Raw genomic sequence first — 25842 nt, forward strand, 5'->3', positions numbered from 1 at the left:
TTGCGTGGGTGCGTGAACACAGATTATAATGAACGGTTGGTCATCATGGGGTTTTAGGTGTATCACTGTCGGGTAGCATGGTAGGCCGGCCAGTTGATGAGGTGACAAAGAGCTCATTTAAAAGAGAAGGAAAGGCTGTGCAAAGGGAAGAGGTGACGGCATGTTGAGGTCTAGTGGACTTAAGATAGCAGCACAAAGTAGTGTACCTCGCGCAAGTAACCAAATACCAGCGCAGTAGTTAGATTTTGGAAAATTCTAAGGAGACTTTACAACAACGAGTAAGCATGGAATACTAAGTAGAGTGCCCGTGATAATTTCAACGGAAAATACTGAAACTTACAAAACGGTCATGCCAGTCACATCTAGGCAGCGACGGCGACATCACCGTCGTCCGGATCTCCCCTCTTTGCAGCGACGGCGACATCACCGTCATCCGGGTCCCCCCTCTTCGCAGCCACGGCGACATCACCGTCATCTGGGTCCCCCCTCTTCGCAGCCACGGCGACATCACCGTCGTCCGGGTCACCCCTCTTTGCAGCCTTGGCGTAGTCACCGTCATCGCCATCGCCCCTCTTTGCAGCTACAGCGACATCACCGTCGTCCGGGTCCCCCCTCTTAGCGGCGACGGCGACATCACCATCGTCCGGGTCCCCCCTCTTTGCAGCTACGGCGACATCACCGTCGTCCGGGTCCCCCCTCTTAGCAGCCTTGGCGTAGTCACCGTCATCGCCATCGCCCCTCTTTGCAGCGACGGCGACATCACCGTCATCCGGGTCCCCCCTCTTAGCGGCGACGGCGACATCACCATCGTCCGGGTCCCCCCTCTTTGCAGCTACGGCGACATCACCGTCGTCCGGGTCCCCTCTCTTAGCAGCCTTGGCGTAGTCACCGTCATCGCCATCGCCCCTCTTTGCAGCTACGGCGACATCACCGTCGTCCGGGTCCCCCCTCTTAGCGGCGACAGCGACATCACCATCGTCCGGGTCCCCCCTCTTAGCAGCGACGGCGACATCACCGTTGTCCGGATCCCCCCTCTTAGCAGCGACGGCGACATCACCGTCGTCCGGGTCCCCCCTCTTGGCGTATTCTGACTCGGGCTCGCGCTTCTTTACTGCAAAAGGGTTAATCTATAAACGAGTAGATACCATATCAGTGTGTCCCACCTCCAATATCGCTGCCTCCACCGTAGCTAGAATATCTCACGAAGTTGGTCTCGCGCTTTACTGCAAAAGGGTTGATCCATAAATGAGTAGATGGCAGATGAGTGTGTCCCACCTGCAGGAACGTCTCCGGCATATCTAACGAGATTGGTCTCGAGGGCTCCTCGCTTGGCTGAGTGATATATTGTGGCATCTGAGTGGATATGATAATGCTGATGATCATGAATACTCACCATAACGTCTCACTGGCGCGGGTGACGCCACAGCAAGGATGGCGAGAGATATAAGCGCAATAAAGCGTGCAGAGAGTTGCATGTTCAGGGATAGTAAGAGAAGTGACTACTTCGTCGATACACCACTGAAAATACAAGAGGGCTTTTATACAGCTTAGCGCTCGGCCTCTTCCCTGAACAACCGCGACCTTCTTAGGTCGGATTTTCGATATCTTCAAGATATGGTACGCCACGATACAGCGTGCTATATCTGGTATGGAACTAAGACCTGGCGACAAATAAAGAGTTCGATAAATCAGCCGTGACAAATTGCATGGTAATTGTTCGACGTACTGATACGAGTGAGCCCTGCACAAAAGCTTCATCGTCATGATTTACGGTACATTCAGAGTTGGCCAGCGTTTGATGGCGTGCTAGGATCTTCCACGTTAATTACGCATGAATGAAAATTAAAATGACTAACATTATCGAGCTTATCATTTCAAAGATCGTCCTTTCCTTTGCCCTTATTTTCGAATGACAATTAAATTGTTATTGAAAAAGTTCCCTGACGTTAAGCAAGCGAAATTGTGAAGTGCTTTCTGTACCAGAGCGCGACAGTTTAAGGCGTGGCCTGTACGCGAGATCTGTCGATCTGCTCGTAGTTCACTGGAGCTGAGCAGGACCATCAGTAATATAAGAAATCACGTGCATCAAGACGTTAGAATCCACATACTATAAAAGTTAGAAAGCGTACTTTGGGTCTGCCTTATGAAGAACCAGCCTTTCATCTCTGCCTGAGAATCATCGCACGCTGCTGTGAGAATCTGCTCTGGTATCACCCAATGCGAGAGTACATCCCGTTATAGCTGCTGAGTACTCTGCGACCGTCCTGATAAGATAATTGCATCGTAGAACGTCCGTCGCGCGAGAATGCCACCACATCGGAGGGCTAATATCGAGCAGCTTTTGTGCCTTCCACAAGTAAACCGTTGTGTGGTCCCTGGATACCAATGCTAGCAGGGCGCAAACTGGGTTCAAAATAAATTCGTGATATCGGTCTGGACTTCGTCATCCTGTTTCTACGTGGAGATATCCCAAGAGCAGAAGACGTGATTGATACCTGCCGAGGAGTGCGCAGAGATAGGCATTGTCGATTCGGAGGTCCATCATGATATGGGCGATGAGTTCTATTCAACCAGTCTTCTCTAATCAGACCATATAGAAGGTAGCCGTTCTTCTTAGCTCTTATCCAATCAAGCTGAAAATCGGTGTGGCCACTGGCCATTTAAACGAGCAAGGCGCTTGGGGTCCGTTTGGTCCCATATTTGAATATCTTTATCAGTAGCATTGATGCCGAGTGGACGCAATGGATTTGAGGCGCACGCGAGAGATGATCGCCTTTCCGCTGGTGCTAGTGTCCCATAATATGATTGTACGGTTCTATGACCCACTGCCCAGGACTCGGACTCCTGTCGCCGTCTGATCAGCGGAACTATCCAATTCATCCACAACATCGGTGTGAGACGACCTAAAAGACTTGCGACGACCATTCCACTCTTAGCATCGCATACCAAAAACGCTCTCGCCAGCATTGACTGCCAGCATGTTGGAGTGGGCTATGTTGATTCTCAAACGAATGCTGCTCGAGACTCGAGAAAGGATGGATTCAACTCTAAACATGGCAACGTGCGTGGCTCTGATCTCTACCGGCAAACTCCGCGCCACCCTGGGCCTAGGCTACTCCAATTAGACTGAGTCGACCAGTCTGAGAACATCCCTAAAACCGCCCCTCCGGCGCAGAAAATCCGGCACGCACTACGGCAAGAACGGCGGCAAAGCTGGTGGCTAACGGACGGCACGTCGGACATTGAAATACACTTGAAGGCCCGTTCTACCCCAGCTGCTACCAGCGACTGATATACCTCCTGCTCACCAGTGCACCACTTGCTGGGCAGGAACTTGGACATCCTTCCGACGACACATCTTAACAATCTATCTCACATTTTTCAACTAACTATCTACATGACGATACCATGTTGCTTGTATTCTTCAGTCACGCCGCCCACCATATCCAAAGCCCTAGCTAGTCATGAGTTACTGGCGACCCTCTCCTTTGAAGATGTCCTTGCATTCACTTCACGTGCATCAGCTCTCAAGCGCGATATTATGCTCCCACAACTTCAGACGATCCCAGACAACGTCCCACCCGACATCCTACCACCTTCGATCTGCGAGTTCCTGCAACTGTCTACTGGCTTAACCAGGGATACTGTCCTAGCATGTTGGCATGCATTCAAAGAGATCATATGGGGCATGCCTAGCAGTGATGAGTTGGCTGCAGAGCACGAGCGAGCATTTCGCGAGCATGGACAACGACTTGGTTTAAGTGAGTCTTTGTATTCTGCCCAACCGTCAAATATCTGAGATGATATAGCATCTATCTCACTCTATCCTCCACATACGCACTGTACACAATCCAACTGCTTCACTGCCCAGTCACGAGCGCCACTCAAAAAGGCTGAATCCCGTCAGGTCGTGCTTCACACACTCCATGGTGTCATCCCCGCATGGTCGGTTCATCTCATCTGTCGTACTTGCAACACTGTATACGAGAACAACTTTTGCATCGCTGAACGTAGACGATGGTACTATGGTGGGGTCCCAGACTACATCCAGGTGGCTGACCACCATTTTGTCGACCGGCGTGTTGCCAACCTTTGGGTGGAGCTCCACCTAAAGGGCCAGTAAGTATTTGCTTTGCTCAACTATACCTCACTCACTCACTCGATCATCTACTAGTGTATCTGCACAGGCATGTGCAAACATTTATGACAGCGCTTTGTCAATGAGGGAGGAGAATAAGCTTGAGGATGCGGGCTGGCAGTTTGGATTCAAGCTGAAAAATGAACACATCTGGGATGCGTTCATCGTTCTTGCGCTTACTGAGGACTGTGCTCGGCGTGGAGTCATACTTGATGTACCGAACGATGGTACCAAAACGCACTGATTCTCTGCAGCTATGCAAGTCCGCAATGAGCGCATCATCTGTGAGGGGCAGCCAGAACTACGACACTACTGCGACACCTGCATGCGGACTTACTGGAATGATGATGGTAGTGCACGGAAAGTGCAGGTCGTTGTTACAGATGGCTTGTCTATGGGCCGCCCATGCTGCAATGTGTTTCGATGCCGCAACCCACTTACCAACAATCGGTCACGATTCTGCTGGCAACATGTCGATGAAGGTCTTAACAAGGTCTGTGCCGTAGTTGACTGTGATATGTCTGTATCACCGGGATCGAAGGCATGCACACTCCCAGCACATCAGGACATGGAGCACCTTCATGACGAGAGAATGCGTGCCAACTTTCAAGCTACCAAGTGCCTCCAGAAGATGCATGCTGCACAACCGAACGATGCTATGGTCGCACAACAGCTGTCAGACGCACTTGATCTGGAGTTCAAGGATGAGTGGTATGCATTGGATCCGACAACTCAAGCCTTGAAGCTCTTTACCATTAACAACCCATCCTCGACTGGCGAACTTGACAGTACTGTCATCCAGAGTCAAGAAGGCTGTGATGGCAAATCCGAGCTTGGCAATCGCAAGCTCAGAGCCAAGTTTGGTCGTTCTCGGACACACAATGAGCAGATTGTCATTCGTCCATGTGGGATAATTGTAGCCCGTGCCACCATGGTCGCAGCCGAGGCTATCTCCAATGTCCTTGTAAGTCAAATTGTTTCGCTCATGGCAGATACATGAATTCACTCGTCCTACAGCATATGGTCAAGACTACATTTTCTCTCCCTGGTGCCCAGAAGCCTGAGCACATCATGTACGATAGCAATTGTAACGCCCTTCGTGAAGTCCAGAGTCGCAACGACACTTGGTTCGACAATGTCGGCATGTGTGTCGATGCATTCCATTTTCGAACCAAACACAAAGAGGGTGATGAATTCTGCCAGACGCGATGCAATCCTGCACATTATCCAGAGCTTCTCAATGCTGACGGCTCGTGGTTTTTCAACTCCTCCATTGCAGAACAGGCAAATGTTTGGTTAGGCGGTTATCATAACATCGTGTGCGAGATGCTCCCTGACAAGTATGATTTTTTTCTGGATGAGATGGTGATGCATCGCAACCGTGCGCTCATCAAGACCATGGAGAATCGCGGTCAATTTCCTTGGTATTCCCCTGCAGATGCGTAGATCTATGTATCACACCCTTGATTTGTATCATGCCCTTGATTTGTGACGATGTATATGTTCATGAATGCAATAGTATTTCCAGACTCCGACCAAAATGAAAATGGATTGCATGTCTGAGACTCTTTCCTTGATTTCGCAACCTCTTTCTTGACTTTGACATTCTTGCCCGCTGTTCCAGGTACGCCCATTCATTCCTATTAATCTGGTGAGACTCGCTCCCTTGTTGTGTTATAAAAGCAGTTGATGATTTCAATCACAATAACAGCATGTACCTACCAATCATTTCTCTGCTCCGATGTTCAGCTTTTCAACCACTTGCATCCCTCATCATGTCTGTCGTACCACTAAACTCTCCATTCATCAAGCATGGCCTCTACTACCCAAGACGCCATTCCTCGCAGCCGCCTGAACTTGAAGCTCTCGAACATGAGCTTGCAATTGCAGCTGAGAACACGGTCACAGCAATCGGCTGGTCTGTGGTGCGTGACAGTCATAAAGTAATGGATACGGTGCTTAGCTTTTTGTTAGGATGGAGAGCTGCCAGTCGTCTGCGAGCTTCAGACTGGATTTGTCTTGCCACGCATTAGAGTCACTGCAGACTGGCTTCGTAGCCTCGGGCTTGCAGATGATAGCTGCTACTACTACAATACCATGCATGAATGCTGGAGAAAGATCATCGCAGGTCATGTCCTCACCCTGACTCAGCCCTACATCTACCTCAAGAACCTCAATGTGAAAGTGGCATTCAACTTTGATAACTATGTTCAACAACGGTCACAAAAGAGAAGGCTCGCCCTACCTCGTTATCCTCGCCGCCGGCAACGCATCAAGCGAGAGTCTCTGGACGTGATCAGCATTTCGTCAGACTCAGATACAAGTGACAGCGAGACGAGCTCTTGAGGCTTATCATATGACCATCCCATTGAGGTGGAGTTAGAGGTGGGGTCTTTGGACATGGCGGCTGGCACTGAAAACATAACTACCTAGGCGGTCTTTACAGAATTCATTTGATGACCTTACATTACACTTTCCGGTATTTTACCTTACCTTCTCGTTTTACTATCTTATAGTCTCGTAAATGTATGCACCAGAATTGAAAGGAGCTCCCTTTCGTACCACGAGCTTTGCATTGGTCCGAGACCACTGTCAGCATGCGGACCTGGACTGTGGACCGAATAAAGGGAGGGCAGGATCAACAAGCGGTCGTACGCCAAACAAAGCCTGTTCCATATAAAATGCTGTCTTGTCGTAGTACAGTGCCACAATCTTCACTAAACGTCTGAAAGCGCCGACTTGCACTGATACTGACGGATTCTGAGTAGCTTCGCAGATGACCTGCATGATGTAGTTTCGCTCTCCCTGATGCGCGTCAGTAAAGCAAACGCCAGAGATTGAAAAAAAAAGTACTTCTCGGTCGAAATTGTCCCGTACAAACTCCAGGGAATTGAATAGCGCATGGACGGCAGCAAGCTGTACTTCCGACGATGGCTCCTCCTTGTGAGCGCCATGAATTACAGCCGTCAAAATCTCATTCGACCTCAATGCCAAGACTTCCGGTTTCTGTGGCGCGAGATGAGGACAAAGTGGTTGAGTGGCACAAGGTAAACGTACTATAGTTTCACAGATGTAACCAATAGCTTGCAAAGTGGCGATCTTCAAGTTTGTGTCATCAGACGTGTTGAAATCTGGCCATTGGCCGACGGGTAACTCTACGGCTGCAATCGCAGAAACAACTTTGACGTGTTGTAGCATCTTTCAAGGGCAGATATTAGCTTAGAATGAACGGTCATGAAAATTGAAAAGTAACCTACCTGGAGATAGGGTATTAGCAAGGAGTGCGCTGGCGTTGGTGACATGGCCAGTGCGAGCTCCACCTATTTACACTGTTCGCCACCCGGTACACCAAAGGCAGTTACTGAGTGAGGAGGGTAGAGCTACAAGCACCATCTGTTAACCATGACAGTAGATGCTAAGAAATGAATATCAGTGACAGCAGTAGGAGACCCGCTTTCAGCATTTATCCCTGGGCGTTGGTGTTAGCCTCTTGACTACTACACATTGACATCCCGGGGTACTGAAGAACTGCAGTGACCTAAAGAAAAAGAGAGCATAGCCTGATGCCTCATTTTCTCACTCTCAGACTGTGAGAACGAATTTCCTCAAAGTGCTACTATTACAGTCGACTCTCGATCATCGATCATCATCTGACTCGTTCTGCCAGAATATCGATCTCGGGCACCTTGAACGTATGCGCTCGAATCTGCCAATGCTATATTACTTGGATTCACTGCGAGCAATTGTATTGTCAGTCATGTCTTTTTTGTGTGAGTATTTGGTATTGAAACTTAATTGCTCCGTCAAGGTTTTTGCCAGCAAGTATGTATTTTGGATCTTGATGAAACGACTCGACTGATGTGATATAGCATCTTAGTTGCTGCTGGTCGACCCGCAAGTCGCTGGAATGAGCGTGGAATTGCACTTGGAGGTGTGTCTTCTACCCAACTGGCATGTCGCGGTCATTCCATGGCCTCTAGTCATATTCTCCGTAACTCTTCTACATGGATTGATCCCTAAGACCGGCGTACTGATCATGAATGTATGCAAAGCTTCGTTTTTATACTGTCATCATATCTAACATCTTCTTTTCAGTTGCTCTCGATGTTCAAGATCATAATTCTGGTGTTCGTTGTGCCCTCCTCCGCCTTTGCGATCACAAATCCAGGACCTCTCACTATCTCTGGCGTCACTGTCAATGATTGTGCGTAGTTGCATGTTATCAGTGGTGTATCTCATTTTGACGTCAAGAACAGTGCAGGGTAACTATCCCAACTCGCGAAGTGGAAACACCGCTGCTGGTAAGTGATGTGTTCATCTATCGGCAAGCACACAACACCGACGGCTTTGATATTAGCGGTAGTGATATACTCATTCAGAATTGGTTCGTCTATCCTCTAGTTACTCGACCGACTCAGACACTTACGAGCATTCAGCACTGTCCTCAATCAGGTCCGTCTGATGATTGAGCTTCCACGTTCCTTTGCCTATAAGGCATTTCTTTTTGCAGGACGATTGTTTAGCTATCAACGGGGGAACAAATATCACATTTGCCGACAACTACTGTGAATACGGTCACGGTATCTCCATTGTGAGCCACTTCATCAATTTTGTGAACCCAATCATAGAGATATTTGTCGTCTAGGGCTCCATCTCGTCAAATGCCGTCGTCTCCGATATCGAGATTATCGGAAACCATGTTGTTAGCAGGTGACTACGGCACAAGGCTGAATTAGAGTTGTACTGACACGAGTAGCGCATACTCCTTCCGTATCAAGACCGATGCATCTACGACAAACAGTATAGTGAAGAATGTTACATATAGCGTGAGTGATTTTGATGATGATGATTGTGGACTGAATTTTTTGTAGGACAATACTGCAACCAACTGTACCGGTTTGGCGTTCTGATAACTCAGGTACGTGTTTTACCACGCTCTCCTGTCGTCAATCATATCACATATCTACAGAGCTATCCCACTAACCTGGGTACCCCGGGCAACGGGGTCATCATCTCTCCTGCTGATTTGTCACTTGCTGTAGAGAACTTCAGACTAGCATCAGGCCATGCCGCACAAGGCTTTCCGCGACGTATCAAGATAGTTTGGTACTGGGTTGCTGCAGCGGAGGAACACAGCCATGCATCTGGACTCGAGGCCTACACAACATTTTTCAACCTTTTTGACGGTCACTTGGCATGGTTTTGATAATCTACGTGTTCAGATGACCGTGACCATCAGGATCGCCCTGTTTCCATATGTTAGGTATATCTACGTGTTCAACTCGGACTCAACGCCTTGAATGGTGCACATCACGACGAAGCCGCTGACTGTCTCGGGTACATCATGATTGATTGCAGAAATAACAAAGATGAAATGACATAAAGGTATATGATACAGACACAGAATTATTGGACAGATAATTATGATACTACGACGAGGAGAATGAAAACATAATTACTTCAGGGGAACTTGGGCAGCCAGCTTACTCCAACGGCCAGCATTAGTGCGTCCAGCAGCCTCGGCACCTTCGAGTAGACCTTCCTCAGATGCACGGAGCCAGCGTTTTTTCGCATCGTGGTAGGTGGAAGCTGTGAATGGCGCATGAAAAACTGCATGAAAGCAATCTTCCAGACGTCGGTACTGTTGCTTCATCTCCAAACTTTCAATCTGCTGAAAGCCTTCAGACATGTCAATAGTGTACATGGATGTTGGCCACCGCGTGGAAGTCGATGCTTGTTTGTTGGGGCGTCCGACACTGGCAGTACTTGGGACCTGTAATGGAGTACTATGTTGGGCTTGGTTTGACGAAAAGGCAAGACGTGGAGCCTTGGATGGCGAAGGAGAATTGAAGTCCTCGTCGTCAGTATCGTGATGATTGAACCTCTTTCGTCGGGCTAGTGACGTGATGCTAGAACTAAAGTCCGAATCGGAATCGTTAGATGGTGTTTGCCTTGGAGTAAAGCTCAGGCCAGAGGTGGTTGGCGAGGGAACAGATGAGTGCCAGTGAGCTGGCGCTTGAGAATCCGATGAGGTGCCAAGACTCATGTCAATATCGGACCCGTCGTCAGTGCTACCATGATGATAGTGCCTCCCTGGCCTTGATGTCCGTGAAGGAGAGTCTTTGGCGACACTGAGTCCTAGTTTCTTCCTCGTTTCGCGCACAGCCCGTCGCTCAGAAGTGAGGTTTCGGAGGTTGTTATGCCCAGTTGGCTGAACATAGTCCTGCAAGAAGTCTTGGAACCCTTTGCAGTCGATTCCTCGTCTGCGAATAAACAGCTGGCTATCAGTTGCAACTTCCAGAGGGCGGTTTAAATCATCTTGAATCCAGTGTCGAAGCTTCAGATCATAATAGTCAACTGGTCCAAGGTGCGCACTGAGAGCTTGTAGGGTGTCCGGATATTCAGCGAGTGAGCATACAGCAGAGTGCTTGTAGACTGTGACTGAAACGGGATCAATGCCGTTCTAGATGAGAGTGTGAGCAACCTTCAAGAATGACGACAGAAGACACACCTGGTCCCAATAGTTGACAAGGAAGCGACCCTTGAGACGTTGTTCATGAGCCTTCTTGGCTTCAGCACGCTGCTGAAAGTCAGTCTTCAGGATCTCGCGCCTGGTATGAGTCGTTAGCCAAGAGTCATTGAGCTGTGTTGACAGCCTAGGTTCCAGGGTCCTCCCAGTTTCAGAGTTCATGCTGCCAGGTGCTGCTCGAGTTTTCCCCTTCTTGGGCTTTGGTGTCATAGTCTGTGCTTGAACTGGAGGTGGAGGCTGCAGGTCGGCGATAGATTGAGCGAGCGCTGCTTGCAGGTCTCGTTCATCACGATCAACATCAGACAGGTAGTGATATCCGTCCTGGCTACTTGAAGAGTCTGCAGGAGCCGTGTGGGACAAGAATTCGTCAAGGATGGAATCCAACTCAGATGGAGAGTAGGCTGTTTGAGATGGCGTAGGTGGTGGATGCGCGGATGTAGACGTTGATGTGGCTGACCAGGATGGTGGTGGATGCATGGATGTAGAGGAGTTGGATGAGGTTGACCAGGATGGGAGCGGCAGCAGATGTGCAGATGGCAGTGCTTGGGATGGTGGAGGTGGTGGATGTGCAGAAGGGACTTGTGTGGATGGGAAGCCATGGGAGATGCAGCCGCCAGTGGAAATACAGTGCGATTTGCACATGCGGTTGGTACATGCAGCTTTTATTGTTTTGATTGCACAGAAAGGCGAGAGGCAGCCTTTCGGTTTCACAAGAGCATGTCCAACGACTCCAACCACGACCTCTGAGCCTTGAGTGAGTGGTGGTGAGCGCTCTTCATGGACCCAGTGAGGAGGGATCCACCAGTACTTGTCACTGTGAACCGTTGGATTGATACACTGCCAAACGAACATCAATGAACCACGAGTCAGCTGCTAGAGTGTAAGGGGGAACTTACCAGTAGGTATGCCTTCCCATCATTAATACCGCCCTGCTTGAACTTTGCAGGAAGATGTTTTCCGCACCCAGGCTTCGGACAATGACTGTTGGAAGGTGGTAGGTGTGATGCTGGGTCCATGCCAGATGGGCGTGCACTGTATGTGCTGATAAGATTAGCAGTGTAGTACGTACGGTGACGTACCTAGGTGATTTAAAAGTCAGCCAAAGTCCGCCACCTGGCCGTGTTTTTGCCGCCGGACTGCGGATATATCCGCCGTAGTGCCGTACTACGCGCCACACTGTTTTGCGCCGGAGGGGCGGTTTCAGTGACCTTCTGACCAGTCTTGTCCACATTGATGACTCCGAGTCTAATCGACGGCTTGCCTCACAACTCCCGCCCATTATCAACGTTCGGTATACATTGTGGAAATGGTCGTGATCTTGGATTCGGCACGATTCTCAACTTCCAGACTAAGATGGTTTCCACATCAATAATATCTTGGTCATCTACTCGATCCAGGTGTTCATGGTCACTCGTGAGTCCTGATGTGTTGCATATTTGATCTGCGTTCCTAACAAATTGTAGTGCTCTTCATCGGCACTTTGAACAAGCAGCTCGCCATCTGTCAAGTTGATGCGCAGGGCAATGTGCTTGATGGTCAGCAGGGTTCTGGATGCTACAACCTCATTCCAGTCTTCGAATGGATCAAGTGCTGCATCGTGTCCATTTTCTTGGTGTTCTTCGCTGCTTTCCTGCCTCTCTTCTTGCAAGGCAATTCATTAGCATTTTACTTTGGGCTTGGCTTTACTGACTGACAACAGAACTTGTTGAGCGTGAAACTGGAAAAGCGCTACTGCGTCTCGGAAAACACTTCTTATCATTGTCGCCCGTCTTTGAGGTTTTCTCGACACAGTTATACTCTCAAGGTATCTTGAGCAATCTGACATTCGGTGGTGCTCGCTATATCGCAACCGGCCGCGGTTTTGCGACGACCCGAATATCCTTTAGCATTTTGTATTCTTGCTTTGCAGGACCAGGTATCTACATGGGCATGAGGAATCTGCTGATCCTTCTCTATGTTTCTCTGACGATTTGGATACCCCACCTCATTTACTTCCGGTTCTCCGTGCTCTCGTTGTGCATTGCTCCCTTTGTTTCCAACCCTCATCAGTTCTCATTTACCGACTTCATCATCGACTATCGCGAGTTCCTGCGTTGGATGTCCTGAGGTCACTCGAGGACGAAAGCGAGTAGTTGGTATGGACACTGTCGTCTTTCTAGGACTATGATCACCGGGTACAAAAAGAAGAAGCTGGGCTTTCCATCAGAAAAGCTGTCTGGAGACTTGCCCCGTGCCTCATGGCGAGCTGTTGTCTTCCCGGAGGTCGTGTGGCCGATCTGCCATGCGGCCATCTTTGTCATCGCATACATGTTTGTCAAGTCGTTCCCAAACGTCAATGGCCAGCAGAACTCCAGTCCCTTGATTCGCATAGCTGTTATTGCGATTGGTCCTATCGTCTGGAATGCTGCTGTTCTCATATCGCTATTTTTTATATCGCTGTTCGTGGGTCCCATGTTCGACAAATGGGCGAGGTTTGCTTCGGTCATGGCTGCCGTCGCTCACCTTTTCGTGCTGCTTGGAATCGTCTCATTCTTCGAGTTCTTCGTAAGTAATTTAATCTACGCTCTGATGACACTGAACTGACGTGTGTCGTAGTGGTTCCTCGAGCTTTGGGATGCATCTCATGCAGTACTCAGGGTAATCACTATCGTTGCAGCATGCGATCCAGAAATTTCTCATTGCAATCTTCCTGTCTCGTGAGTTCAAACACGACGAAACCAATCGTGCGTGGTGGTCCGGTAAATGGTACGGCCGTGGCCTCGGTAATACCGCGATGTCCCAACCAGCTTGTGAATTCATCATAAAGATCGTCGAAATGTCTTTGTGGAGCTCAGATTTCTTACTCGGCCACATCCTCCTGGTAATTTTGACCCCGCCTGTTCTCATTCCATTCATCGACAAGCTGCATTCAACTATGCTGTGTAAGTGATACCGTCGAGTTCTTTACCTTTTTGTAAATCTGAACCCCTGGCAGTCTGGCTCCGCCCATCCAAACAGATTCGAGCACCTCTTTACTCGACTAAGCAGAAGAGACAAAGACGGTGGATTGTGAATCCCCTGATTTACCTCTCCTTCATTAACTCAAGTCTTCGACAGATCATTAAATACACCCTGCTCTATATCCTCGCGGTGCCGGGCCTGGCATCTCTCATTGTTCTGCGTAAGTTCACTTCACATCATCCATTATCTGTCTTTAACATGGTTTCAGCTGCTATCTTCCGAAATGAGATCACGTTCTACTGCACTCTTTGTCAGAATATCTCATTACTGGGACACTTACGCATGGACTGGCTTGATTTGCCACCTTTATACGCTTTCGACTTCGCTTGGTGTATCATAGTAGACGATAAATCAAGCTAATCTACATGGTCATTTCGTGGATAGTCTATACTTAGGAGCTAACGAACCTGCATTCTTATCACCAGAACTTGTTTGTTCTGGCTGCGACCAGGTAGATTTTGTCTCCGAAAGCATTATTCAAAAGCATGTCGGCTGGAGTACATAATTAGGGGACACGACAATATTACTTACCGTAAATATTGGCACTTGTGACTCAGAAAGATACCATTTTACGCGTCAAGCATGAGTGCTGCATTCTTTCCGTCAAAGACATCGCATTAGGACCCCAGGTTTTCAGTGATCTTGCTTAAATCAGGTGCCTCCAAAAAGCAATGACTTCTTTCATTATAATTCAAGGTGTGATTTTTATCAAGGAAAGCAGATCATAAAGACCTTTGTGTATGAAGGAAAAAGGGAACTCGGTCCCCTTGACGTCGATAACCTATTGTAGACCACAACGAGCAAACAGTCAATCGTCTTATAATATCCAAAGCGCGAGACGTCAATGACGCATCGAACAAGCGGAAGCGATACAACCACCATAACTAGCAAAGGCCTTAACTCTGATCACCCTGGTTCGCCACCGTCACCACCTCCATAAGCACAGTCTGCCGCTCAACCGTGAGCATCGTCGTCGCTGCCTGGTATAGAGCACTGTTTTGATTCTGGAATGCTATGAAAACGGTCATTGTCAGTAGGGAACAGTATAAGATAGCAAGAACGAACGACGCACTCTGTAATGCTTCCTTGAAGGTGACGTATGGGTTGATGTTGTCGAGCGGACTGAAAAACCCTAGTTCTTCCTCGATCTCTGATTCCTCTGATATATCTGACTCGTCGTCTCCTGTTTCTGCTTTCTCAGATTTTTCTCTTAGGCGAGCACCCTAGAATATTTGTGTGAGCGGTAGGTTGCAAATACGGAATTGTGACGAACCTCCTTCGCTAGGATCTCGAGATACGCGGAATCTTCATCCCATACATCCTCTAAAAAGAGGTGTCAGGAGTCGGAACATGCAACAAAGTAATATACGCTTACCATCTTCGTCTCCCTCAAGATTGAGATATTTAGTGTCGTCCTCATCTTCATCATCGTCCCCTTCAACCAGCTGATCTTCCAACACCTTGCGCTCTACAAAACCGCACCATCAGTCAGGTTACAAGTCATACTAACGATCTGCAACCCACTCGCAACAGCCTGAGGCAGCCCCTTGAAAATATTCAAAGCGCCGCCCACAATCCCAGGCCATCCATCCCTCAATCCTTCTGGAATCGTGCCAGCCTCCATCTCCAATAACTTACACAGCGCCAAAATGCTCAGTTTCTTGTCGTGCACGCGTGGGAGCTTATTGTCGCTGTTGATTGCTGCGAACCAGCGCTCGAAAAACGTGCGTGAGAATCCTGGCTTGTAGGCCTCCATGAAATGAAGCGCCGCAGAGGCGTTGTAGAGGACGGTGTTGACCAGAATCTCGAGATTGGCAAGGCGGAATGAGGCAGTCTCGCCTTCGTCGATGTGTTCTGCAGCGATGGTGACGATATCTTGGAGTTGCTGCAGAAGCACGATGAGAAGGTGTCTTGGGTGAGAAACATGAATACGAAGACTTACATCGTCCACATGGCCGTGCAAGTTAAGAAGCATCGACTCTGCCAGCTTGCATCCGTTAATCTTGTCGTTATCACCCAGCTGTGGGCTTGTCATAGCTGTGCGGTACATATCCAACACCTTCAACCTATAGTCAGGGCGTGCTTTCAGCACATCGGTACCATACGACACGAAGTTGTCCAGCGAGGGGAGCATTTCTGTAAATTGCCACCACCATGAGTAACACAATCTAGAGATGCGTGGAAAGTAGTGGGCTGTACCATCAAGGAAATCAACAGCATCGCTCTTGAAGAGGTCATAAGTCAACTCGAACACTGGCCACATGTTCGGTGATATTGCGTGAAGACGGAAGGTAAGGGCATCTACGAGGTCATACATATTATCAAACAGATCTACAAACGCTACGATCAGTGATGCCCTTCATGCAAAAAGGAACAGACGCACCGATCAACTTATTCTCAAGGGTGAACCGGATGATGGGTATAATCACCTCCTGCACCTGCGACAGAATCTCGGGCGACGAGTCAATGCATGAAACCACCTACGCAACTTCATCAGACGCGCGTTGGATGAACATGATAGCGAGAGTACACGCACGGTTCCAATAGTTTTGGCGACCCCCATAGCGCCATATACTTTATCGTCGTCGCCATCTGACACGAGTGATTCCACATCGATGCCGTCCGGGAGTGTTTCGTTCTGCTGTGCTAGACCCTCTCTTGCAAGGCGTAAGTAAGACTCGCACTACATACATGCCGTCAGCGTATTATAGTAGTAACTAAAGGACAAGGCGCTCACCAGGCGTGCAGTGAGCTGCGAAGCCACGGGCATAAGCTCGTTTTGGAACCGGTCCACCATAGCTTCCATGCTGTGATTCAGGATATCGAGGTCCGTCTCATCGGAGAGCTTGAGGAGATCTGTAACAGCCACCATCGAGATAAATGAGTGCATCAGTGGGTTAGACACGAGACGTACCTTGCACGACCTTGCCTACTTGCGGAGAGACGGCGTCCCTGACTAAAGAACCCAAGTTAGCTTGGACACAGCACAAGAGCAATAAAAAAATTCCAACGCACCAGAATCGTGGATGACAACTAGCTCAGTGATGGCCAACGCAGCTTGCACACGTACCGGGAGTTCCTGATCATCCAGAGCCAACGCCACAGCACGGGAGTGGTTGTTCAAGTTCTATGCAGGATTGACGTTAGCACGAAAACGACACTTATAGTAGATATGCTTACCTCTTCGGTAACCCATGCGATACCGGCCTTGGTCACTACACCAAGCACCTCACATGCCTGAACCGCATCAGCTCAAGAAAGTTGATTGAGATAAATAGACATACGACACTCCGCAAGTACGGCTCCTGCGATGTGAACTCGGGCAGAACGTACTGCACCATGAACTGCTCGATGCTTCCCTTGACATCGGGATGGCGGACGATGAAGGGGCCAAGGACTGACATCATCGTAAGGGCGCCGAAGCGCTGAGCCGGCGTGGGATTGCTATATCGTATTCTTGTGAGTTGATGGATGTAGTAGATGTAACAGGGACGCACGAGCGCAATACCGTGTTAATGAATTGGAGCATCGGGAGGAAGGACGTTTTTGTGCGGTTGCTTGCGAGGGAGAGAAGGAACGAGGTGGCGCCACTTACGGGGGACGAGAAGTTCTCGTACTCGTCTTTGGCATGTGAGACACTGACACGGGTAACAGGAGAGAGAGATCAGGTAAACTCACCGACACTAGCACGGACGTATTCTACGGGATCTGCCTCCCACATAGCTTGTTTGGATGCATTGAAAGTGAGCTGGGGGAATGCAAAGTTAGCCACGAGGTTGTCGACATGGGGCTTCAGGAGTATCCACGTCGACTTCGGCTTGATACTGTGGATAAACGCCATCAGCATAATCCGATGGATTGAAGGTTGATGCGAACCATTCAGTGAAAAACTGGAAGATTTGGTATTGGCATTTCTTGCCCAACCACGCCTGTCCTGAAACATATAGCTCGACTTGGTGGAGGTACACCTTGAAGATTTCGGGAGCGAAGGCAGTCACGAAGTTCTGTGCAAATACGCCATACTCCTTCTGCATCGGTGATGGGAGCTGAGAGGGATTGCCGAAGCTACAGTGCTCTTAGAGACGCATAGAACATTCGAAGAAAATACACACCGATGAAACAGTCGACCAAGGATTCCATACGCCCATTTCTTGGCTTTCCACCATTCACATCTCTCCCGATCTTCCTCGTTAGTTGGAACGCCTTCCACGGGGACAATCATCTCTACGACGCGGAACAAGAGTCTCCCCCAGGGAACGAGTGATTCTTGGCTCTGCTGGTGTGGTGAAAGGTTGACAATAATTGCAGTTTTGTACGTCTTGAGAATGAGGTGCAGCATGGCAGGGATCTCCTGGGACGCAGGTTGGGATGGGGAGGTATTGAGCATGCCATCAGCGATAGTGACGAGCGTAGGGAAGAGTGTGGTAATAATGCCTGGCAGGACGTCGGCTTTCTGGCGGAATCTACGCGTTTATTAGAGAAATCTGAAGGATAACACAATGAAATACATACCTGAACGCTCTAACGCATTCGAGGGCGGCTACGACACCCGCTCCTACTTCTCTCACGTCCCCGCTTCCCAAGAGCCTTTTCACGTCATCCAAAAGAGATGGCCAGCGATCGGGGAAGTCATTTGCCACAAGGTCCTTGAGGGTCGCTGCGACCTGGACGGTGACGGAACGGCTTGGACTAGCAGAAAGAAGGGGAAGAATGTTGGCTTTTAGTGCGGTGCGGTCTGATTGAGCAATTGGGACGTGGTCTGGGCGCGGATTTGGTGGAAGGATGTAGGAGGTACGGACGCGATTCTTGAGGTAAACACTACAAGCTTGGCGAGTGGCTCTGTCATAAAATTATTATAATGAGTATCGTGAAACTTAAGAGTAGACATACAATTCAACGCCGTCAGATGCGATGATCTGCAAAAGGGCAGTAAGCATGCCCTCCTGTGCACCGATCTGCAGGGGCGATTAGCGCGATGATTGCAGGTCTAATGAAACAAGACATCACCTTGCGTATTTGGAGTTCGCCGGTCTTCTGTACATTAGGATCAGGATTGTAAGTTGTCGCGAACAAATTCGCAAGTGATTGAAGATCCATCTGTGCATCATCCATGATATTGATCAGATTAGCATTTTTTTTCATGTTCAAAGATCAGCAATAAAATACAGACCTCGGGCAGGTATATTATGAAGTATGAAGAAAAAGAGACAAAGGATAAATGGTCGTGAAAGTCGTTTACAAAGGCTACACGCGAGCTTTAGTAGAAAAATTGGGATCAAACACGCGGGCAGCAACGCGTTTAGTGTTGACCTAATTGATCATGATAAGATTACATCATGTTGACATGTACTGGCACGCGCACCGAGTTTTCTCACTTGTACACCAACTGCCAGCCTATTTTCATGCAGCGAACTGCTCTAACAGGCTGGCCCTTGCGGTGATCACACAGCCAGAGCGTTCGGTTTGCAGTATCACGCTGGTGTCCTCGGATTGGCGGATAATTTCAAAGAGCCATTGATCAGCGAAGTATGTACTAGTATATTTACACATTTACGCGCTGCGTCAGTGACGGCGTGTCTGGAATCAATTAATCACTTCCTAAACTTGTGACAGTAACTGGTGATCCAACGTCGAGAGCTCCTTGGACCGGCGCCAGAGGCATTGCTGTCAGGATTTCTAGACTGAGTTCCCTGGATGACTACTGGACCACGCTCAATCAACGAGTGATATCCACATATTGTGGGACTATGTAGTACGGAATTCTTCCCTCGAGTCTTTTTCATTTCATTATGGTTACCAATCTTGTGCCTCCCGCCGCGAGTGGCGTAACGTAGCAGTGCTCCCAAATTTGACAAGTCCAATCTAGATGTTTAAAAGTGATCTGCGATGGTGCTTCTTCCTGTTGCGAGACAAACCCACGCAGCAGTTCCACGACAATGTAAGAATGGAAATGTGGTGCCGCGTAGATTCGCAGACATTGGTCAATTTTGGAATGCATCGACTCCTTAGGAAATGCAATGCGAAGCTTCGGGTCCACATTGAGAGCGATGCAGGGAAACTCCGATAAGCATTGCATGGAACCATATGATTTGCGGCGTACGCGTGATGAACGTTTTAACCTCAATTCTCGCTATTCGGAATTCTTCTCCGCCTATCATCTGCGACACACAGTCAATATCATTAGAGTTAAAGGTGGGATCATTAAAATGGATGGGAATCATCTTGTCGACAAGCAGCTGCAGGCGGCAGCGTTGCACCACGCTTGTACGATGCCATTCTCGTAAAGTTCACTCTTTGGAGTCACATCTGGCACTGTGCAGCGGTACCTAAGACATTGAATTGCTTGACAACGAATATGATCTTACCTCGACGACTTAGCATCAGTTAGCTTGGAATCTTTCGGCGAGATGAAATTTCCACGGGCACCCAGTGCGAAAAATTGACGTAGGCATGCTGAAAAGCTGTCTTGGCCTTCTCACCCGCCTTCGACCGGAACTCATAGCCAAAAAGGTATTCCAGGAAATTGACGACGAAGACTTTCTGGCAGTGTATCAGTTTCGCATCCTTGCTTCCGTTATAGCGTAGATCCGGATCGTGCCTATGACGAGATTAATGAGAGCATACACGTCCTTGGCAAGAAGCAGCAAAAGTCTGCTGGGCAGCTCTCACATTGTCCTGTTTCGACCATCCCATCATCAACCTTTGCCTTCAAAACTTCCAAAGCGTCCACCCATGGAGTAGAATCGCTGCAATGCAAGACAGAAGAGGCTCCGATGGATAACCGGTGAATGCCCACACCTATCTTCGGTCGCCGAGAAGCATATGCGCAGGTGACTAACTACTCCTTTTTCGAGTTAAGAGACAGCATTGGGGTGACCGAAGTAAATGTCGAGACCAAATCTCTGAGACAGTACGGCGAGAGCCTCGTTTATGTCTTGAGGGTTAAACATTCATTTTCGATTTGCAGAGCTTCCGGGCAGCCAGCGTCATAATCTCAGTGATGGTCTGCTTGTCCATGCATGAGGCTTTCCACCTATTCGTGGTGGTCAACGAAACTGAATATAAGGATAAAAACAAGGGGACAAACAGTGGACGACTGAAGCCGATGAATATGATGGAACTTTCCCACATCATTAGCTGATATACTAGACAGAGAATCCGCATTCTGGTCCCAACCAAGATATGTGTAAGGCTGGTATAAAAGTTGGCCGTTTATCGCTACGCGCAGAGAATCATCTGCAAAATTGTATCAAAAAAACACCACAGGTCCGATGACTGATTCGTTAAGTTATGGTCTGCCTAGCTGGTGCACCGTACTGTGTACACAAGTGGCAAACGCAACAGGGGATGAGAAGTTGTTCCACGACGTCGGCGGTCGCTGCTAACTCGTCGATAAAGAGTAGATCGTAATGTACACGGACATTCGCGATAATATTATTGGGAATCTTCCCATACACTAGGATCACGGGGAAGCCATAGAGCAGTACCTACAGCGAGAAATACAATTGCGATAAAGAAGTAGTATATCGACCACGCATCATGCCCCTCCTGCAATGAATAAGAGAAGAACGAAGCTGCAGATGCCGGGCCGATGATCCTTCCTACTGCAGCAGCTAACATGACGATTCCATTGGTTGCTCCGAGCGAGGCGCGATTGGGAGCAGCTGCTCTGATGAATGATATTATGGAGGCTACAAATTCTTCTCAGTTCAACAGAATGCAGGAAGTGCTGGATTAACATACGGGAGCACAGGACCAGGCTAGTCTTCAGCGTAAGCTGGACGACAACACACAGCCATACCGCCATGCCTATTCCATAGGCCCGAGCCAGAGCATTGGTCACTGGAAATAAAATGACGATGGGTACGCCGGAGCTAACACCGGTGATAAAGATAGCCCTTGCACCGAAGCGATCATGTAAACGAGCGTAGAAAAGCAGCTGAAATACTCCATGTATGATACCTGATGCCGCAAGTAAAACACCGATGCGAGGAGGGTCAAGGGAAAGACCACCAAGTTCAATCGGTGTCGCATAGAAAACAGGTAAGACTGAATTGAACGCCATGTGAAACAGGCCCATGGTGGTATAACTTGCTGTCACACTCAACACCTTCGAGGTTAGCAAAGCGCGCAGCGGAAGCGGCTTTGATTGGACTTCTCCAGGATTCGCAGGATCAAATATACCATTGCTCGATGGCTGGCGAGGCTTCGAGTATGATTGTCCGAAAAATCCTTTTTTGATTAGCTCCCAGAGCGGTGTTTTGCCAGTGGTAGAGACGCTCTTGTAACCACACTTAGTGTGATCCAAATATGGGTTTTCAGGTGCTCACCTCTTTAAGACATACATACGTGACTAGCCAAATTATCGATATGAAAAATGCTGAGATAGAGCATGGCAGGAGATATGGGTAGGTTTTCAGGAGTTCTGATCGCCCGAAGATGTCAGGGAATCTGTCTGCAGGTCGAGAGAGCGATCCCCCAATGAGTGGTCTAGTATATGCCGTAAATATCAGTGCGAGATAAAGTGTACCAAATGCCTACCCAACTGTGTTTCCAATCATCAACGAAACTGGTATATAACTGTATGCCTTGGGCATATTGGTTGCGTCAGTGATGTCCATCAGCATGCTCTTGACCATACTATCGCTCGGATCAAATGCTCCGCAGACAATACGACTGGTCGAGAATGTCAGGAATTGATGGTCACGGCTACTATTTGACATTTAACTGGACATGCTGACCTGACCACCAGACCAAAGAAGCTCTTCGACAGCCCAAACGAAAGCATTGAAATAACAATTGCTAATAGAGCTGTCAGTATTACAGGCTTCCGCCCGATGTGGTCGGACAGTTGACTCCAATGAAAGATGGTCAGGGTATGAGCTGCATAGTACGATGATTGCTGGAGAGTATAGTATTATGAACGAACAAAAGGGCAAAAACGATGAATGCTTACAAGGATGCCGGCATAGTGACCAACCTGGGATTCGTCTCCGTGAGTGACTCCAATGTCTCTAATGAGCTTGACAAAGTCCAGTTGTGATCAGATATAAGTCCACCGAAGGGAATATACTACTCACTTGGGGAATAAACGGGATAAGGGTCCGAGAAGAAAGAAAGTCTGGCATCTCCAAGAGCAGTAGAATCCAAAATTGATTCCAGGGAAGAGGTGTCTTGGCCGTTGGCTGCTCTGGTCGTTGCAGAAGAGATGTCTCCTCGTCATTCTGTGGCGCAATCATGGTGGTGCGAGGGAATGACGCGGATGAAAGATACAGCTAGTTATACTATGTGAAGTCATTCCAATGAGGCGGTTGCTGACCGGCTTGTTGGCTAGCTAAACGATAAGGCCCAATGGCAGTCCACAAGAACCTGCTTTTACTATCAGAATCAGTCACGCGGCACTTCCTATTATGTAGCACCCGGGTATAGCCACCACTGGCCAGGTTCGCCGCACTGTCACCTAGAGGATCTCGGGCTTATCATTGGCTGACTGACCTTCCTAGGCTAGAAGGTCAGCGCCCACGCAGCGAGGTAGAGGAGACATAATAACAAAAAGCCCAAATCAACGACATTAAACGATTTCAAGCGAGGACATGCTACAGCATGAGGCACACTGAAGCACATTGCATGACATACGTCGACCGTAAATATGTGCCATGTGGTGACCATATGCCATTGCGCGCGTACCTATTTATGCATCCGCACACGCCACAGGTCCAATGATTTATTCGTTACTTATAGTCTGCCTAGTCCGGTGCACTGCACACAAGTGCAGCGAAACACAAGCTAACGCAACGTTAACAGGGATTTGGGCTTATTAGATGAGAAGTCGTTCCACGAAGTCGGCGGTCGCTGCTAGCTCGTCGATAAAGAGTACGGCAGTTTACAGAACAAGCTCAAAGTTATAGGCTATGTAGCAGAATGTCAGCAACACCCCAAGATAGATCTGAAGGCTCCGGCAAAGTTCCAGAAGGAAGAAACCAAATAGATATTACTGCGGTGGTAGAACAGATAAGAACGAAAGCAAGGATCAAAACCGTAAACGAGTATGTAGTCATCATATATTCGAGGTCCGCTAGTCCCGGAGAGAGGCGGTCCGTCGTTTTCATCACACAGAAACGTAAAAGTAAGCACCTCCTATTACGCACGTTGCCCCCTTCCAATTTGAGACATTATTTACATGTACGATGCATAATTATTCCAAGGAACTTGCAAGGGTATAGGTTAGTAGAGCTTTATTAGTTCTGCCTCCTACACTCGACCTACACTAGACCATAATGCACACGGTCATCCGCAATAATATTATTGGGAATCTTCGCATATAGCACTAGGATAACGGGGAAGCAATAGAGCAGTACCTACAGCGAGAAATACAATCGCGATCAAAAAGTAGTATATCAACCACGCATCGTGCCCTTCCTGCAATGAATAAGAGAACATTGAAGCCGCAGACGCCGGGCCAATGATCCTTCCTACTGCGAGAGCCACCTGCGCGATTCCAGTGGTTGCTCCGAGCGAGGCGCGATTGGGAGCAGCTGCTCTGATGAATGTTATCATGGAGGCTACGAATTCTTGTCAGTTCACCAGAACGCAGGAAGTGCTGGATTAACATACGGAAGCACATGATCAAGCTAGTCTTCAGCGTAAGCTGAACGGCAACACACAGCCACACCGCCATACCTATTCCATGGGCTCGAGCCAGAGCATTGATCACTGGAAATAAAATGACGATGGGTATGCCGGAGCTAACGCCGGTGATGTAGATAGCTTTTGCACCGAAGTGATCATGTAAACGAGCGTAGAAGAGTAGCTGGAATATGCCTTGTATGATACCTGATGCCGCAAGTAAAACACCGATGCGAGGAGGGTCAAGGGAAAGACCACCAAGTTCAATCGGTGTCGCATAGAAAACAGGTAAGACCGAATTGAACGCCATGTGAAACAGGCCCATGGTAGTATAACTCGCTGTCACACTCAACACCCTCGAGGTTAGCAAGGCGCGCAGCGGAAGCGGCTTTGATTGGACTTCTCCAAGATTCGCAGGATCAAATATACCATTGCACGATGACTGGCGAGGCTTTGAGCATGACTGTCCAAAGAATCCTCCTTTGATTAGCTCCCAAAGCGGTGCCCTGTTAGAAACGCTCTTGTAACCACACTTAGTGTGATCCAGAGATGGATTTTCAGCATCGCGCTCACCTCTTTAAGACGAATATACGCGACTAGCCAAATTATCGATATGAAAAATGCCGAGATAGAGCATGGCAGGAGATATGGGTAGGTTTTCAGGAGTTCTGATCGGCCAAAGATGTTAGGGAATCTGTCTGCTGGTCGGGAGAGCAATCCCCCAATGAGTGGTCTAGTAGATGCCGTGAACCTTAGCGAGAGGAAAAAATGTACTGTATGCCTACCCAACTGTGGTTGCGATCATCACTGGAATTGGCGTATAACCGTATGCCTTGGGCATATTGGTTGTGTCAGTAATGTCCATCACCAAGGTCTTGAGAACAGCACCGCTCGAATCAAATGCTCCGCAGATAACACGACTATGGTCAAGTAATTGACGATCACAACTACTATTTGATATTTAACTGAATACACTGACTTTACTACCAGACCAAGGAAGGTCTTCGACAGCCCAAACGAAAACATTGAGACAGAAATTGCTGATAGAGCTATCAGCATTACAGGCTTCCGCCCGATGTGATCGGACAGTCGACTCCAATGAAAAATAGTCAGGGTATGAGCTGCAGAGGATGATGATTGCTCGAGAGAATATTAGCCACGAATAAAGGGGTAGGAGCGATGAAGACATGCTTACAAGGATGCCGACATAGTAACCAACCTGGGATTCGTCTCCGTGAGTGACTCCAATATCTCTAACGAGCTTGACAAAGTTCCAGTTGTGATCAGATATAAGTCCAGCGAAGGGAATATACTACTCACTTGGGGAATAAACGGGGCAAGGGTCCGAGCAGAAAGAAAATCTGGTATCTCCAAGAGCAGTAGAAGCCAAAATTGATCCCAGGGAAGAGGTGTCTTGGCCGTTGGTTGCTCTGGTGAGTCTGGTCGTTCCAGAAAAGGTGTTTCTTCGTCATCCTGCGGTGGAATCATGGTGGTATGAGAGGACGACAGAGATGAAAGACGTATCATGCTACGTGAATCCATTTCAGCG

At 48.5% G+C, this 25842-nt stretch overlaps 9 protein-coding genes across 9 annotated transcripts; 3 read left to right on the plus strand and 6 right to left on the minus strand.

The window, feature by feature from the left end:
• Positions 1 to 233: 233 nt before the first annotated feature.
• Positions 234 to 1475, minus strand: HD556DRAFT_1463409 (uncharacterized protein; the record flags this gene model as incomplete). The annotated part of the gene is made up of 4 exons (XM_041308288.1): positions 234 to 1111; positions 1164 to 1223; positions 1276 to 1353; positions 1394 to 1475. The coding sequence occupies 4 exons, from the start codon at positions 1473 to 1475 to the stop codon at positions 363 to 365; spliced, it is 969 nt and encodes a 322-aa protein (XP_041162876.1). The 3' UTR covers positions 234 to 362.
• A 1763-nt stretch (positions 1476 to 3238) lies between these two features.
• HD556DRAFT_1463411 (uncharacterized protein) lies at positions 3239 to 5584 on the plus strand (the record flags this gene model as incomplete). Its single annotated transcript, XM_041308289.1, has 5 exons — positions 3239 to 3761; positions 3810 to 4119; positions 4175 to 4365; positions 4393 to 5102; positions 5156 to 5584. Exons 1-5 carry the CDS (start codon positions 3398 to 3400, stop codon positions 5582 to 5584), a joined length of 2004 nt encoding a protein of 667 aa, XP_041162877.1. The 5' UTR covers positions 3239 to 3397.
• A 1206-nt stretch (positions 5585 to 6790) lies between these two features.
• Positions 6791 to 7321, minus strand: HD556DRAFT_1221859 (armadillo-type protein; the record flags this gene model as incomplete). Its single annotated transcript, XM_041296820.1, has 3 exons — positions 6791 to 6943; positions 6992 to 7144; positions 7196 to 7321. Coding segments are annotated over 3 exons (432 nt in total), but the record flags the coding sequence as incomplete, so codon positions are not given.
• Positions 7322 to 8275: 954 nt separating this feature from the next.
• HD556DRAFT_1220566 (pectin lyase fold/virulence factor) lies at positions 8276 to 9155 on the plus strand (the record flags this gene model as incomplete). The annotated part of the gene is made up of 8 exons (XM_041296794.1): positions 8276 to 8342; positions 8395 to 8439; positions 8468 to 8522; positions 8633 to 8729; positions 8784 to 8848; positions 8895 to 8968; positions 9010 to 9056; positions 9108 to 9155. Coding segments are annotated over 8 exons (498 nt in total), but the record flags the coding sequence as incomplete, so codon positions are not given.
• A 438-nt stretch (positions 9156 to 9593) lies between these two features.
• HD556DRAFT_1463423 (uncharacterized protein) lies at positions 9594 to 11740 on the minus strand (the record flags this gene model as incomplete). Its single annotated transcript, XM_041308290.1, has 3 exons — positions 11564 to 11740; positions 10650 to 11504; positions 9594 to 10601 (listed from the first exon to the last, which is right to left on the minus strand). Exons 1-3 carry the CDS (start codon positions 11681 to 11683, stop codon positions 9594 to 9596), a joined length of 1983 nt encoding a protein of 660 aa, XP_041162880.1. The 5' UTR covers positions 11684 to 11740.
• A 160-nt stretch (positions 11741 to 11900) lies between these two features.
• Positions 11901 to 13917, plus strand: HD556DRAFT_1352598 (1,3-beta-glucan synthase component-domain-containing protein; the record flags this gene model as incomplete). The annotated part of the gene is given in 10 exon segments (XM_041302404.1): positions 11901 to 12023; positions 12065 to 12080; positions 12131 to 12316; positions 12367 to 12766; positions 12800 to 13211; positions 13263 to 13316; positions 13336 to 13588; positions 13642 to 13715; positions 13764 to 13827; positions 13876 to 13917. Coding segments are annotated over 10 exon segments (1624 nt in total), but the record flags the coding sequence as incomplete, so codon positions are not given.
• A 646-nt stretch (positions 13918 to 14563) lies between these two features.
• Positions 14564 to 18764, minus strand: HD556DRAFT_1232624 (armadillo-type protein; the record flags this gene model as incomplete). Its single annotated transcript, XM_041297527.1, has 21 exons — positions 14564 to 14679; positions 14740 to 14890; positions 14941 to 14990; positions 15043 to 15135; positions 15192 to 15552; positions 15610 to 15803; positions 15867 to 15998; positions 16051 to 16147; positions 16204 to 16350; positions 16405 to 16523; positions 16582 to 16623; positions 16683 to 16794; positions 16848 to 16904; positions 16952 to 17111; positions 17165 to 17288; positions 17346 to 17491; positions 17544 to 17732; positions 17780 to 18130; positions 18180 to 18506; positions 18558 to 18622; positions 18675 to 18764. 21 exons carry the CDS (start codon positions 18762 to 18764, stop codon positions 14564 to 14566), a joined length of 3123 nt encoding a protein of 1040 aa, XP_041162882.1.
• Positions 18765 to 21101: 2337 nt separating this feature from the next.
• On the minus strand, positions 21102 to 22966 carry HD556DRAFT_1525673 (MFS multidrug-resistance DHA1 sub-family; the record flags this gene model as incomplete). The annotated part of the gene is made up of 7 exons (XM_041309279.1): positions 22748 to 22966; positions 22624 to 22689; positions 22409 to 22569; positions 22209 to 22343; positions 21998 to 22157; positions 21411 to 21948; positions 21102 to 21358 (listed from the first exon to the last, which is right to left on the minus strand). The coding sequence occupies exons 1-7, from the start codon at positions 22904 to 22906 to the stop codon at positions 21102 to 21104; spliced, it is 1476 nt and encodes a 491-aa protein (XP_041162883.1). The 5' UTR covers positions 22907 to 22966.
• Positions 22967 to 23727: 761 nt separating this feature from the next.
• On the minus strand, positions 23728 to 25781 carry HD556DRAFT_1463431 (major facilitator superfamily domain-containing protein; the record flags this gene model as incomplete). The annotated part of the gene is made up of 7 exons (XM_041308291.1): positions 23728 to 24229; positions 24282 to 24813; positions 24867 to 25026; positions 25079 to 25213; positions 25273 to 25433; positions 25489 to 25554; positions 25614 to 25781. 7 exons carry the CDS (start codon positions 25779 to 25781, stop codon positions 23970 to 23972), a joined length of 1482 nt encoding a protein of 493 aa, XP_041162884.1. The 3' UTR covers positions 23728 to 23969.
• Between the last annotated feature and the right edge of the window lie 61 nt (positions 25782 to 25842).

The sequence above is a fragment of the Suillus plorans genome (assembly GCF_016647745.1).
Source record: "Suillus plorans strain S12 chromosome Unknown HD556scaffold_14, whole genome shotgun sequence".
In the NCBI taxonomy this organism is placed as follows: domain Eukaryota; kingdom Fungi; phylum Basidiomycota; class Agaricomycetes; order Boletales; family Suillaceae; genus Suillus; species Suillus plorans.